The following is a 14,658-nucleotide window of genomic DNA, read 5'->3' as shown; positions in this document are numbered from 1 at the left end:
GATAATGTTATCTGAGAACTTCCCTTTTCCTTTTCTTTAATATGTTCAAAATAATGAAGGCTTAGAACTATTTAACAATGTCGTCACTGTCAACGCAAACGAACTGGAAACTTACTTTTGGTTTATTTGTGTTGATTTTAAGTGACGTGACAGGCGGGTGCAGGTGTCGATTGTAAATGACGTCACTTGCATAGGAAGTGTGGGTGCCTGAGCATGCAAGCCCGAGAGTGCAAGCCTGAAGAACAAGTGCATCTCTGCAGCCAGACCCTTCTCAATGCGCTACACCCAACACCGGCCAGCATACAGTATGTAACCTTAATAGTAGGTAAACGGTCTTGTGCAATACCTGTTATTTTACCTTGACATTTTTTTTTTATTTTCATGATTTTTTTATTTTTATTTTAAGCAACACAAAATCGATTTAAACTGGCCAATCTTGCTCTTCACTATTCTCAGCTTCTTTGGAAAACATTTTTGTCAGTGCTTTTTTGTTTGAATTGAATGGCATGTCATTGTTGTGACCAATACTGACCAGGGGCCTCATGTATCAACCAGGTTTCACGCTCAGAATCGCTCACGTTTGGATTTACTAACGAAGAACTGAACGTGGGAATGTGCGCATCTCCACGGCAGCTTTATGGCTGGCGTACGCACATTTTTTGTGCGTGTCTGTTTTTTTTCCATTGGCAACTCCTAGAGGCAGTTGTGTTAAAGTGCACTCTACAAAGTGTCTTCTCAGCTGTATAAAACGGGTTCATCCGCATGTCTAGTATATAAGGTTTCCATACCATACAGTTGACCATCCAAACATTACTGTACATTACTGTAATAATACAACTGTGTTAACTCCATCAGCTAAACTCTCCCACTATAAAAAAAAACTCTCCCCACTCTATTTTTTTATTTTGTTATTAATTCCAGAAGACAAACCTGCAAATAAAACAGTTTTTCTCCGGTCTACCTCCGAAAGCAGCACCTTCAATTCACATTCTGTTCAAAGTTTCTCTTCTTGCTTGCTTTTGCCATTGCTTTTTTGTTGGGTTTTGCCAAAGTAGAGTCATTAGCATATTCATACAGGGGAGGAGGCAGGGAGGGGTTTTGTGCTCGTGCATGTTGCGCTCAGTTTCACGTTCATTCTGATGTACAAAAGAATATACGTGGGATTCGGCGTACGCAGTGTTTCATACATCTGAATTTTTTTCTGCGTACGCACATTCACAGCTTTGTGCGTACGCAATGTTTTAGTCTGATTTCCACGCAAGTCTTCGTACATGAGGCCCCTGGAGTCTCATTTGTAAAACTTTGTACCATAACCTTCCTAAAAGTGATTGTACGCCAATTCTTTTAAATAATTTATTAAGGATTACGGCTTATATGATGATTTAAATTGTTTTTAAGTAAATATTTAAGGTTAATGTGTTTACGTTCAGTTTAGTTTTTGTTTGTTTTAGGATCAAACCTTTGCATGGGAATTGGCGTACACACATTTCCATACATATTTTGTGCGTATGCCCCTGTCACGGTCACAAAAGGAAGACAAAGATGGTTATATCTTTAAGGGCATTAATTAGTGCACTGCAACAGATGCAGAGAGATGAAGCAGGTAAGTGGTGAAGCAGAGAGAGAGCGATCTCGTACACAGTTCATATGGCAAGTATCAGATCTTCAGTCAAACACCATTTAAGCTTAGTCTTTTCCCTTTAGCAGTTGTGTTCGTATCCACAGGTGAATACAGACATCCACAAAAGAATACGAGAGGAAGAGAGCCGATGAGAGAACTTTACGTTGGGGTACGGTCCCCCCGCCCACCCATATTGATTGACAGCTGCGAGTATTAACATGTCTCTGTAGTAATGCATATAATCATATCGACAAGACAAGACAGCGCAAAGCAACCGGGAATAAAAGGTCTGTTCAATTTGCTAGGATCATCAATCAAACGTGATCAAGAGTGAGTTTTACAAGTTTAACATGTTTTAAAATGTGTGTAATGAAGTACAGCGATTCACTTTAGATTCACTTCATCAGCACAGCCGCATGTCTCTCTCACTGTCTTAGTGTGTGTGTGTGTGTGTCTGTACTATGTATGTGTGTGTGTGTCTGCGTGTCTACGCTACGTGTCTGTGCTATGTGTGTGTGTGTGTGTCTGCGTGTCTACGCTATGTATGTGTGTGTGTGTCTGTGCTACGTGTCTGTGCTATGTGTGTGTGTGTGTCTGCGTGTCTACGCTATGTATGTGTGTGTGTGTGTGTCTGCGCTACGTGTCTGTGCTATGTGTGTGTGTCTACGTGTCTACGCTATGTATGTGTGTGCGTGTGTCTGCGCTACGTGTCTGTGCTATGTGTGTGTGTCTGCGTGTCTATGAAATGTATGTGTGTGTGTGTCTGCGCTACGTGTCTGTGCTCTATGTGTGTGTCCACGTGTCTACGCTATGTATGTGTGTGTGTGTGTGTGTGTCTGCGCTACGTGTCTGTGCTATGTGTGTGTGTGTGTGTCTGCGTGTCTACACTATGTATGTGTGTGTGTGTCTGCGCTACGTGTCTGTGCTATGTGTGTGTGTCTGCGTGTCTATGATATGTATGTGTGTGTGTGTCTGCGCTACGTGTCTGTGCTATGTGTGTGTGTCTGCGTGTCTACGCTATGTATGTGTGTGTGTCTGCACTACGTGTCTGTGCTATGTGTGTGTGTCTGCGTGTCTATGATATGTATGTGTGTGTGTGTGTGTCTGTGCTACGTGTCTGTGCTATGTGTGTGTGTCTGCGTGTCTACGCTATGTATGTGTGTGTGTCTGCGCTACGTGTCTGTGCTATGTGTGTGTGTCTGCGTGTCTACGCTATGTATGTGTGTGTGTCTGCACTACGTGTCTGTGCTATGTGTGTGTGTCTGCGTGTCTATGATATGTATGTGTGTGTGTGTGTCTGTGCTACGTGTCTGTGCTATGTGTGTGTGTCTGCGTGTCTACGCTATGTATGTGTGTGTGTCTGTGCTACGTGTCTGTACTATGTGTTTGTGTGTGTGTCTGCGTGTCTACACTATGTATGTGTGTGTGTGTCTGCGCTACGTGTCTGTGCTATGTGTGTGTGTGTGTGTGTGTGTGTGTGTGTGTGTGTGTGTGTGTGTGTGTGTGTCTGCGCTGTGTGTGCGTGAACTCATTGTTGCAACTCCACAAAAAAAATGCATCAAATACTGATGGTAAAGTTCTTACTGTAGTATTTTTCACAAACATTACATGAGATCTGCTTCCTGAGGCAGCCGAAGGCGACGATTGAGGCATGTTGCTGACAGGCACGTGGGAATGGTGGGCGAGGATGACTAGCCTTAAAGGCCCAGTGCAAAAAAAAAAGCAACAACCTTTTCCCAGCTATAATACAGACACTTTAAACAGTTATAATAAATACTCTGATGGGTGTTTTGAGGTGAAACTTTACAGACACATTCTGGGGACACAAAAGACTTATAATAAATATGAAAAAAGGGGTAACCTATGTGCCCTTTAAACAAAAAAGGAAAGAATGATGCTCTTTAATGTGTTTTCAGAGTTTTTAATAACTGTTAACAATAATTTGGGTAATGGAACAAACCTGTTAGCTGAGCATACTGAGAGAACACCTGGGCAGGTGTGGGTCCCAGCAAAATGAAGCAGTCGATGGTGCCGCTCTCTGATATCCATCTCACATCAGTCCGAGGTGAGATTCTGCTTTTTTTCCCTGGTGGTTCATCCTCATCCTGCTCAGATAAAAACAAAATACACAAATAAATCAACTGAAACAATACACATAATGAAAAGGGAGGTTTTTTTCATTTAATATCTTATTCAGTTTATGCAAATTTATTTAGACTGTTCTACAGAAGCCAATTTTCATCAGGGAATAAACAAAGTAATTGTGACTTCTGAGACATTAACTCAGACTTATTTTTCGTTTTTGCAGTTCTCTATGTGATCCTCAAGTTCATTATCAAAGGGATAGTTCATCCAAAAATGAAAATTATCAAGAAAAACTAGCAGAGGTTCAAAACTGTGAGTTTTTTTTTAAATTGATAAAAGCTGAAAACAAGTAACCACTGACATAGTGTCCCGATCACCAGCGATCTAACCATTATAGATCGCTGGAGAACATTCACCGCCACACAGACTACAATCCTGTCTCATTAAGAACTACAAATCCTGTCATGCACCACACACACACAACTGATTTAGTTCTCCTCTGATTACACGCACACAGCCGGGAGCTGCTTAAGGACTGATTACATAGACCTTATATACAGCACACACACACAGACTTTGCTGAGTCGTGTTGGTTTCTAACCCTGTAACATACAAGGGGTGGTCCAGATTGTATTTTTAGCCTTGGATTTGTTTATAAGATGCAAAGCAATGTGTGTGCATGCTTTATTTGTAAAAAAGGATTATATAAAAATTATATAAAAAGGTTATTTTTTTCATGTATCCTACTCAAGCGGCAACCTCCCGCTCTCAATCAGGAAGCCAATACGGAAGTAACTAAACCGTTTCCCATGTGAGTAAAGTTATATACTTATATACCATCTCTATACATGTATTTGTTTTATTTAAGATCATTTATCGTTTATATTTATATTTAGAGCTGTAATACACTTCAGAATCTGTCAGATTGATTAGCTGTAGGCTCTAGAACAGTCATCTGAAGTGTTGTCATACAGTGTTATGCTGGATTACATCAATAATCTTACATTAACTAACACAGACTATATCTGAAGTGTTTGGAAGTAATTCGCGTTTTCCTCCTGTTAAAAAACATCATAAGAACAATGTTTAGTGGCTCAATGTGTTACAGCAGTGTTTTTAAAAGTCTAAACACTTTATTGATATAGTATACAACCAAGCACAAGTGGTCAGAATACAAACGAGTCGCAGGTGATAAAGTATTGAGCGTTCTCCCAAAGTAAAGTGTGTCTGAACCAGGTCCAAGCTAAATGCCAGCAGATGTCTGTAGCTCCGCTCACTCTCCGCCTCTTTGCCCTTGTTTGGTATCCCGCTATGGGTGTGATGACGCCTGAACAAAATGGTGACGGTTAACCGCGCCTACTTGTGGCTTCTTTTGCGCTCTTTAGAAACCTATGGGTGACGTCACGGATACTACGTCCATATATTTTACAGTCTATGATCCTACTTTGAATATACAGCTACTCAGCTAACATGAAAACGACTGTGATATTTCCTAGTTCCTCTGAAGACCCGCCCTAAAGAGGCTCTGATTTGTGATTTAACATAATGTGCTGTGATTCGCAGATCAGCTTAACATAACCAAGAAGTGTCTCAGTTATAACATAAGAGCACCTCTGGCTACGCCCCTTCACTACGCAGGGTGTATGTGCGTAACTTTAAGGCTTTATGACATCATTAACCCGGATCTATTTTTTTGTAGTCCCCAAACTTCATTCTCTGTAGGCTTTGCTAAGCTAACTCTATAAAAGCCAATGTCTCCCTTTGCATTGAACTTTGAGCATATTAAATTCAGAGGTGTTGTTTATGTTCACACAGCTACATTACACATCAACTAAAGTTTAAAATATGCTATCGTAGTGGACCACCCCTTCAAAAAAGCATTTCCTGTTTTATTCTCTCTGTTTTTTGACCCTTGCTTTGTTTTATTGTTTATCCTGCCTGCCGCCTGTGCCCACCACTCGCCTGTTTTTGACTACGATATTTGATAACCTGCTACTGCTTGCTCTGGTGTTAGACCATTGCCTGCATGCCTCTTCTTTGTAAATAAAACTGTACGTGGATCCCCAAATCCATTGTCAGCGTCTGTATGTAACACATAGTAAGAAAAAAACAAACACCGTGAAAGTCAATAGTTGCAGGATTTTTCAAAAGAATTTGTTTTTATGTTCAACAGATCAAAGAACCCAAAACAGGTTTGGAACAAGTGAGAGATAAGTGCTGTAAATTTTTAAGTGAACTATCCCCTTTAATTGCTATCTCGCAACTCTAAAATGCATCTAGCAATTCTGATTTTATTCAGAATTGCAAAACCCAAATGTTAAGTTAAAAAGAAAACACTGTGATATGTCAAACTGCAATTTCAAGCTCATAAATCAAAGCCATATTCAATTGTATAAACAAGAAAAGATCAAAAGGGTCAAATAATTATTTCGTTTTAATGCAAGCTTCCATGTTAATCAACTATTATTTAAATATCAAGTAAAACTTTGCAGCGTGTAATTTCTGTACCCCCACTGACACCAAACTGCACCTCATTTTGCTCAGTGTTGTACTTGACATCAACCAGAGTCTCAGATGAGTTCAACCAAAACACTCCAGCTGTCCTTTCTGGCTTGTGAGCGAGCAAAAGAGGGACAGAACCATAAAGGCCCAATCTGCTGTTGATCTCATAGCCAAACACATCCAAGTTGTACAGCCGATACGCTTCAGAGACACTGAGAAGTAAAACGAGACACTGGGTTTGACTATTCTATTCAAATTTTCTTACGTATTAAATCCTCAACCACATCAGATACTTTATGAAGTGCACTACTGTACCTTGTATCCTTCAACAGCAGGGTATCAGCATGTTCGGGAACACCATATGTATGGTTGAACCCATGTAGACTTAAGTCCAGACCAACAGAACTAGGACCTGAAATTGAAAGGCACAGTATGTAAATTTTGTCACTAGAGGGCGCGTATTCACAACAAACAAAGATGTGTTTTAATGACGATTTGACCGAATGTGGAATCATCAACATGGCCTCATTCTTAAAACGTAGCTCTATATACATTTCTAGGGATCACAAATTATGTAGCCGGAGGAATGTCTTTATAACAAACACAACGATGCTGTTACTTTTCACGCTGGCCAGTGCTAACCATTATATAATTGTACTAAGGTGCTAACCCTAACCCCCGAGTGGATGACTTTCAAGGATACTCAAAGGCGTAGTTGACCGTGATGACAGGTCCGGCGAAAAGCGGTTTCAGAAAGTAGCTAAGACGAAAAACAAAAGCCAAAAAATTAAAGTAAAAAGTAAATAACAGGGTAAGAATGTGGTCAAATGTGAAAATGTGGTAAAAATCCAGCTGCTGGGAGGGCTTTTCCTTTTCTGGATTGCTTTTGAAAACACTGTTTGTTGGGTTTAGGGAGGTGGGTGGGCGCTGGTCAATCTGTGTTTTTTTAAAACACTATCGGTTGGGTTTAGGGAAGGAGGAGGGTGGATCAGTCGATTGATCAGTCAGTACATCTGTCGACAGCGGCATCTGGTAGATTTACGTGAGAACAGCAGGCGCAAATGGCACTCGCGAGAGAAATTTGAGCTCTCGAAAAGCATACACAGCAGCCTCTTGCATTCGCAAAAACAAAAACTGCAAAAAAAAAAAAAAATGTAGCTCCTGGGACGTATTTGGTGCTCTCCAGAAATGTATATAGGGGTAAATAATCAGAACGAGCCTGGGTTGAAAATCAAGGTCATCATTTAATCCTACGGGGCTTCAGTAGAAATGCTAAAGCAATTGCTAAAGCAATTGCTAAAGCAAAAGAGTGTGAAGCAGCGTGAAAGAGTAATGCCCCATTCACATGGGGCGTCAGCGTCAATGCTTCCCAGTCACTTTGAATTGCCGAACTGCATTGTGGATTAGTCGGCGCCGCTTCAGAGGCGCTGCTCGCTGCAAAAGTTGGGACTAGCTCAACTTTTCAAGCGCCGAAGGAAGCGTCAGCCAATCAGATTGCTGTATGCAAATACACCAGCTAGACAGTGGCCTATTGCTGACTGAATTTCATTGGCTGACGCTGCTATGACGATCGCGTTAGCCCAAACTTCAGACACGCCTTCAGTCAAGCGTTGACGCTGAAGCCCAGTGTGAATCCAGAGTGAAGGACCCATGTGAAGATGAAGCTGCAGGCCCGGAGACACGCTCAGACCTGCACTTTCAGACCTATCATTTTCTCAGACAGTGCTGAATGCTGTTGAACTGAGTGTAGCGGCACTTTCTAGCAAGTAGCAACATCAGACATGCGAGTAAAGTTATTGATTTTATTAAAGCGATAATTACACTACAAACAATTATTTCAGTGTTTGATTTGATTAAAATTAGTGTCAAAAGATAGCATTATTTTATGATAATAACAACTTGCTCTTATTTTCAGTGTTATTGTATCATTCTGGGACAATTTTCTTGCAATGTTTTCTGGCAAAATAAAAAAAAACTTTAAAGTACAAATGTTCAAAAAAAATGTATAATATATAACACAATCATTATTTGTAACATATTCTAGTGCTATGTAGGTCTACTGTACATATTACTCTATTATCTATTTGAAAGTGCTGCCAAAGACAATAACAGGAAACCATTAACAGTTTAACAGTTGTTAATAAGTTCTGTAATAATTACAAATACGTTTTTTGGAAATCAAAATATCAGTCAGTCTGCATATAATTTACAATATGAAAAAAATTATTAATCCAATTATTATTTTTCATTATTTTTCTCTGCATTGTTTACAGCTTGACTTGTAGGACCTCATGAAAAAGTGCCCAAAAATTAAAGTTTGTTGTGAGAAAATTACTCCGAGTACTATAACTTATTGTATGTGAAGAAATTTATTGTATATGAAGATAATATTCATTCCCTCAACTCAATACTACACAGTGATAAATCCTTAATGACTAAAAAAACAATAAACGACTGAAAATATTGAAGTAACTGAACAATATCTATTTACAAATACAATTAATAACAATACAACAGAATTAATGGATTAAATCAACATTTTATAGTAGAAAAATAGTTTAAGTTACATTTTATAAGTAGCTGAATTCAGGTTAGTAGATCTTTTAAACAGCAGGTGATATGAGGTGCCGTGTAGGATTTAAATCGATCTTCGCTTATCAACACTCACATAAAACACATGAATATACACCTATAAATTACTCGCATATACACCTATACTACTGGATGTTCAAAACAACACAGATGAAACTTGTGTATTTACATATAAACTTGACTTATGCATACACCCACATACACACGCACATACAGGTAAACTCGATCCTCACATAAAGCACCTCATAAGGTGACACAACCTGAAAAAACAGTCTGGACGTGCAGGTCTAGCCATCTGAGCGTGCAGGTCTGAGTGTGCGGTTGGGTCCCCAGGCCTGCAGCTTCATAATGTTAGCGTGAAAGCAGGCAGCAGAGCTTTTATTTTGCTCAGTCGACCGATTCTTTTGGATGCGATCACAACTAAATAGGGTATATGCTAAGCTAGTGTTTTTCCCGTACTGATAAACTTCCAGTGACCTGTTATTGTGAACTTTTTTCCATTTTATACTGTTCCTTGTACAGCATCGATGTTGTAATGTCATTAAAATACAAACTTTGGCATTCATTTAGTTGCTCAAGCGTAAAACGAGACAAAAAGCTGTTTACTCGCACGCGCCAGTCAGAATTGGCAGGCTAGCGCAGAAGCTGCATTGAATATACTGGGGTAAAATAAATGCTCATATTACAAAGACATGGCGGGGGAAAATGTAATTTAATGCAGTGCTTCTTGTACAATCTAAGACCCACTTTATATTGGATATCACTCAGCTAGTGGAGATCGCTGATTTTTAAAGAAAACAGACCTTAAAGGCCGTTTTTGCATTGGCATACAGTTCACCGGAAGCGCTTAACCCAGGTTACTGGCAAATTAAAAGTCCCATTAGCATGCTTCGCCATATACCCTATTATCATACTATGATAATACTATGATCATACATACTATTATAATACATATTATCATCAGCTCATCTCAAAGGGCAACTAGGTTACCCCCTTTTTTCAGATTTATTATGAATCATTTTTGTCTCCAGTATGTGTCTGTAAAGTTTCAGCTTAAAACACCCATCAGATTTTTTATTATACCTTTTATAAGATTCTGTTTTATACATTTTTGCACTGGGTGGCGGTTTTGTTGTACTGCGCCTTTAAGGCGAGTCCTCCCTGCCCACCGTTTCTACATGCCTTTCTGCATGCCTTAATCTCCTCCCTCGGCTGATTCAGACAACAAACAGACAGAAAGGAAGCAGACCTCACGTAGCGTTTGTGAGAAACAGGGTATCTGCACATTTTTTAACAGGAAATTTAAGACCTTTTAAGACCTTTTTAAGTCCTCTAAAATGAAAATTTAAGACTTTACCTAATCAAAAAAAAAAAAAAAAAAAAAACAGGAAAATGTTCAGTGTGTCAACACAGAATGATGTGGTGAAGTATGGCGGCAAATCTATGGCGGCAAATCAATGCCAATATAAATCGAGCGCAGCGGTGATGTTTGCGCGCGAGGAGAAGTGAACCGTGAGCAGATTACTTGGTTGACTTGGTTTACTTGTTATCTCTAACGCTATTGGCTACTCTGCCTTTCCGGAAGTTAGCCGGGATTGGACGCAGGTTAAAAGATCACGCCGTTAAATATATATACAATTTGCAAGTCATAATCATAAGAAACTTTCTGAGAACTTTATGAGGATTCAATCTCGAGAAACAGTCAAATAATAAAAATTAATCTTCTAAAATAATGACTTGCATTCTTGTAACATGACTTTCTGAACCCATTTGATTTGTCCGTGCAGCACTTGTCTGGTTTGTTGTATTTTACTTCATTATTAACCACAACAGCAGTGCTCATTATTACACTTGGGCATGATCTTTCTAGGAAATATTGTCTTCAGAAGAGTTTATTTGCGTTTTAGATCTTTCCATACAATGCATACTTTGTGCAGTGCAGCTTTGTATATTATTATAATTGTTAACATTGTTTGTAATATAGGTCAGTGTAAAATATATATATATCTATATATTATATATATTTTTCAATCTCATTTTTAGTTAATGATTGAATAACCTGCATATAAAGACTTCAATCAAAAATGATTAGCCCAATTAAACATAAAAAATACAGTGACAGACATTCAGATGTGTGTTTATCGCCAACTATTGAGCAACAATTTAATTTCTACAGTCTTCGTTTGGCTTTACTCACTATCCATTACATCATTCCACTTCAGAGGCATACAAATACTACTTTCTATACGACAGGCCCACATCTTAAAGGTCACATATGCAGTTGAAGTCAAAATTAGTAGCCCACTTTTTTCTTGTTTTATTTCGGCAAGAATAAAAGCTGTTTTAATTTTTTAAAACCCATTTTAAGGTCCATATTATTACTCTCTTTAAGCTATTTATTTTTTCGAAAGTCTACAGAACAAACCATCGTTATACAATAACTTGCCCAATTACCCTAACCTGCCTAGTTAACCAAGTGAAGCCTTTAAATGTCACTTTAAGCTGTATAGAAGTGTCTTGAAGAATATAGTCAAATATTATTTACTGTCATCATGGCAAAGTTTAAATAAATCAGTTATTAGAAATGAGTTATTAAAACTATAATGGTTAGAAATGTGTTGAAAAAAATCTTCTCTCCGTTAAATAAAAATTAGGATAAAAATAAACAGGGGGCTAATAATTCAGGCGGGCTAATAATTCTGACTTTAACTGTAAAGTGGAATAACAGACTAATGGCAATATATTTACTATAAACCTTTGTACTTTATGCACTGCATGCATGTATAGCCTATTTTGTATACTATTGTCCATCCAATTTATTCTGACTTGTTCTTCATAGAAAATGAGTCAAGGACAATGAGTCTTAGAAAAAAAAAAAAAAAAAAAACACGTTTGGTTTGAGTTCAGTTTAAATGTAGGTGCTAAACTTCATCAAATGGTTCAAAACACACATTTAAAGTCTGAATTATTCGTCCTGAATTATTAGCCCATGTATATTTTCCCCAATTTCTGTTTAATGGAGAGATCTTTTGCCACATGGTATAACTCTCTCTTTCTCTCCCAAGTAATAAAGTTTGTTACAAGAATATATCTCATTATTTTGATATGTCATTATATGACTTGGTCATGATGGTAAGAATAGGCATTATTATGAGATTAATTATTACAAGAAATATCTCATTATTGAAAGTAAGTCGTCACCTATTATTACTGAGAAAGTAAGTCTATTAGTTTCACACTGTGACAATATGATAAGATATCCTGTATATTTTTATTTAACGGGGAAACTAGCTTACCTGCGTCCAATCCCGGCTAACTTCTGGAAAGGTAGAGTAGCCAATAGCGTTAGAGATAACAAGTAAACCAAGTCCCGCCCTAGGACTCACAAAAATCCAAAATGTTTCGCGCGAGCAGAGAGAAGAACCAGCGAGCGAGCGGAGAGAACTGATCGCGCGCGCGCTGTAGGCATGACCACATCGTGCGCACAGATGATGATGTGCACGCGCGGGACTTGTTTTCTCGCGCTAGATCAGTTGAGCGCGCTCGAAGATCCCCTGTGCGCTCACGAGCTGTAGTTGTCTCGCGTGTAGACCTGTAGATAATCTGCTCACGGTTCACTTCTCCTCGCGCGCAAACATCACCGCTGCGCTCGATTTATATTGCCATTGATTTGCCGCCATAAGACGAGTCGGACATGATATTTAAGATCCCACATGAAATTTAAGACTTCCTTATGGAAAATTACAGAATTTAAGACATTTTCAGACCTTAAAAATCGAAAATTGTATTTAAGACATTTTAAGACTTTTTAAGGACCCGCGGGGACCCTGGAGAAATACTACTGAAGGACATTCTCTTGCTTAATATAAGAATGTTCAGTGCATTTGCCTGTCTCTTTATAACTATTTTCAGAAGCCACCAAACTAGAGGTCACGGAGACCTTGAGTGGAACTGAGGGCTGAGGACTGGAAGCAACTGTTTCTATTGTTATTTCTACGAGTTAATACTATCTAAAATGTCTAAAGTGATTTAGCTATTTTTATGGTTAATTATTTTAATTTAAAGTAATTCTACTTTTTTTTCAAGGTAGACTTTGTTTAGTAAGGATTATAACGTCCTGAATGTAGATTATACTGGTTTTTAATCAGTTTTGATAAAGACGGCTGAGAGTACACTCAGCCTTGGATAAGAGACAGATTGTACTTTAAGTGTGTGTGTTCTATTTGATTGTTGATCCGTTTTACAGGTCTGGAGTCAGCTCTCATCAGTCTAAGGGATGTCTGACATTCATGCTTAAGATATTGTTCAGAATATACGCATAAACCCCACGTGGAAATTTTCCTAGTTTAGCTGTGTTTTAACCAATCATGTTAGAACACTTATATCTATGACGCAGTTAATGACGTTATGTGAGAGTATAATTGTTTTTGATTGGTAATTGTAAGCGGAGCGGCCTAGGAACTCATTGCGAGTGTTGAAGCTGGCTTCTGCAGATGAAACTACAAACTATCTTCAGTAAACTTGATTTTTTTATTTAAATCTCTGACTCCGGCTCTTCTTCATCTACCAGACTGGTCATTCTTTGGGTCAAACTGTATACCCTCCTGTGAGGGACCGAGCCAGCACGTACAGTAAGGGGCATTCAAAAAAAGAAGATTTTCAAAAATAATTATTTTTAATAAAGTCAAAAAGGATCACAAAAAGTTCAAAAATAAATTAATTAAATAATTAAATCAATTGAAAGAACAATAAATTAAACAAGGAAAACAAACTGAGTTCAAACCAAACAAATCATGTCTAAACCAAAAACAGAACTCCATGAAACGACAAGACAGACCACATTTATAGCACAGGGACTAGTCCACATTAAACAAGAAGGGGGAGACAAAAACATACAATTTACAAATACAATAAACTAAGCCAAACATCTAAATACAAATCTAAATATAAAGTTAAATAAACTATAAATAAGGCAAAACTAAATATAAATCTGAATAAACAAACATTGCAAATCATTATTGAACCTAAACTAAACATGAGCTCTCCCTCCAAGCCATTAAGCCAATGGTATCGGCAGGCGGAACCAAAAGACGGCATCTTGCGGCACGTCGGACCTTTAGTTGGGCGGACCACACCCGGAAACTCTGTTCCTCGTCGGCACTGCAGCACGGTAACTTAAACTCAAAAGAAAACTAAATTAACAAAACATACAGTACAGATAACTGATTTTGTGTGCACCCAAAATAGTAATAAATGTACTGTGAATAATAAAGAAAGGTAATGAGAAACTGAAAGTGTATGAGTCTTATTTAAATCAGATATGAATGAAACGAAAATGTATAAACACAATAACTGAACTGTGACCAATAAATAATCTTAAATGAATAAGTATAACGTGTGTGTGTGTGTGTGTGTGTGTGTGTGTGTGTGTGTGTGTGTGTGTATGTGTGCGTGCATGCCTCACTCTCAATGTGTGGCCACCACACTGGCCATCACATACTCCCTCCCTTCGGGAATGTCACTGGCACATCGGGACAAGTAGTCAGCCGTAAGGTTTTCTTTGCCAGGGACATGTCTGATAATAAACCGGAAGGGCTGCATGGCCAGGTACCAGCGGGTAATACGACTGTTGGTATCTTTCATTTCTTGAAGCCATTGTAGAGCTTTATGATCAGTCTCCAGTATAAACTCCCGGCCTAGCAGATAATACTTCAAAGAGTCCAAGGCCCACTTCACAGCCAAGCATTCCTTTTCCACAATAGAGTAGCGAACTTCCCTGGGGAAGAGCTTTCGACTCAGGAAGGCCACTGGGCGTCGAGTGTCAGGGCTGCCCTGTAGCAATACAGCTCCCAGGCCTC

The 14,658-nt window shown here is 38.7% G+C and overlaps 1 protein-coding gene across 12 annotated transcripts in view; it reads right to left on the bottom strand.

Moving 5' to 3' along the window:
• ganc (glucosidase, alpha; neutral C) overlaps positions 1-14,658 on the bottom strand; it is a 43,744-nt gene that overhangs the window by 14,225 nt on the left and 14,861 nt on the right. For 10 of the 12 annotated variants that reach the window (XM_021467473.3, XM_003200376.7, XM_073927762.1 and 7 more), the window contains 3 exons: positions 6,524-6,620; positions 6,237-6,420; positions 3,582-3,726 (listed from right to left, as the gene is read on the bottom strand). In XM_021467473.3, the coding sequence (XP_021323148.1) occupies positions 3,582-3,726; positions 6,237-6,420; positions 6,524-6,620 (426 nt within the window). The remainder of the gene's footprint in view (positions 1-3,581; positions 3,727-6,236; positions 6,421-6,523; positions 6,621-14,658) is intronic. The other 2 variants (XM_073927768.1, XM_073927770.1) reach the window with 1 other exon arrangement.

This window comes from Danio rerio, chromosome 17, assembly GCF_049306965.1.
Source record: "Danio rerio strain Tuebingen ecotype United States chromosome 17, GRCz12tu, whole genome shotgun sequence".
Lineage (NCBI taxonomy): Eukaryota > Metazoa > Chordata > Actinopteri > Cypriniformes > Danionidae > Danio > Danio rerio.
This window is presented reverse-complemented; position numbering and strand designations above follow the sequence as displayed.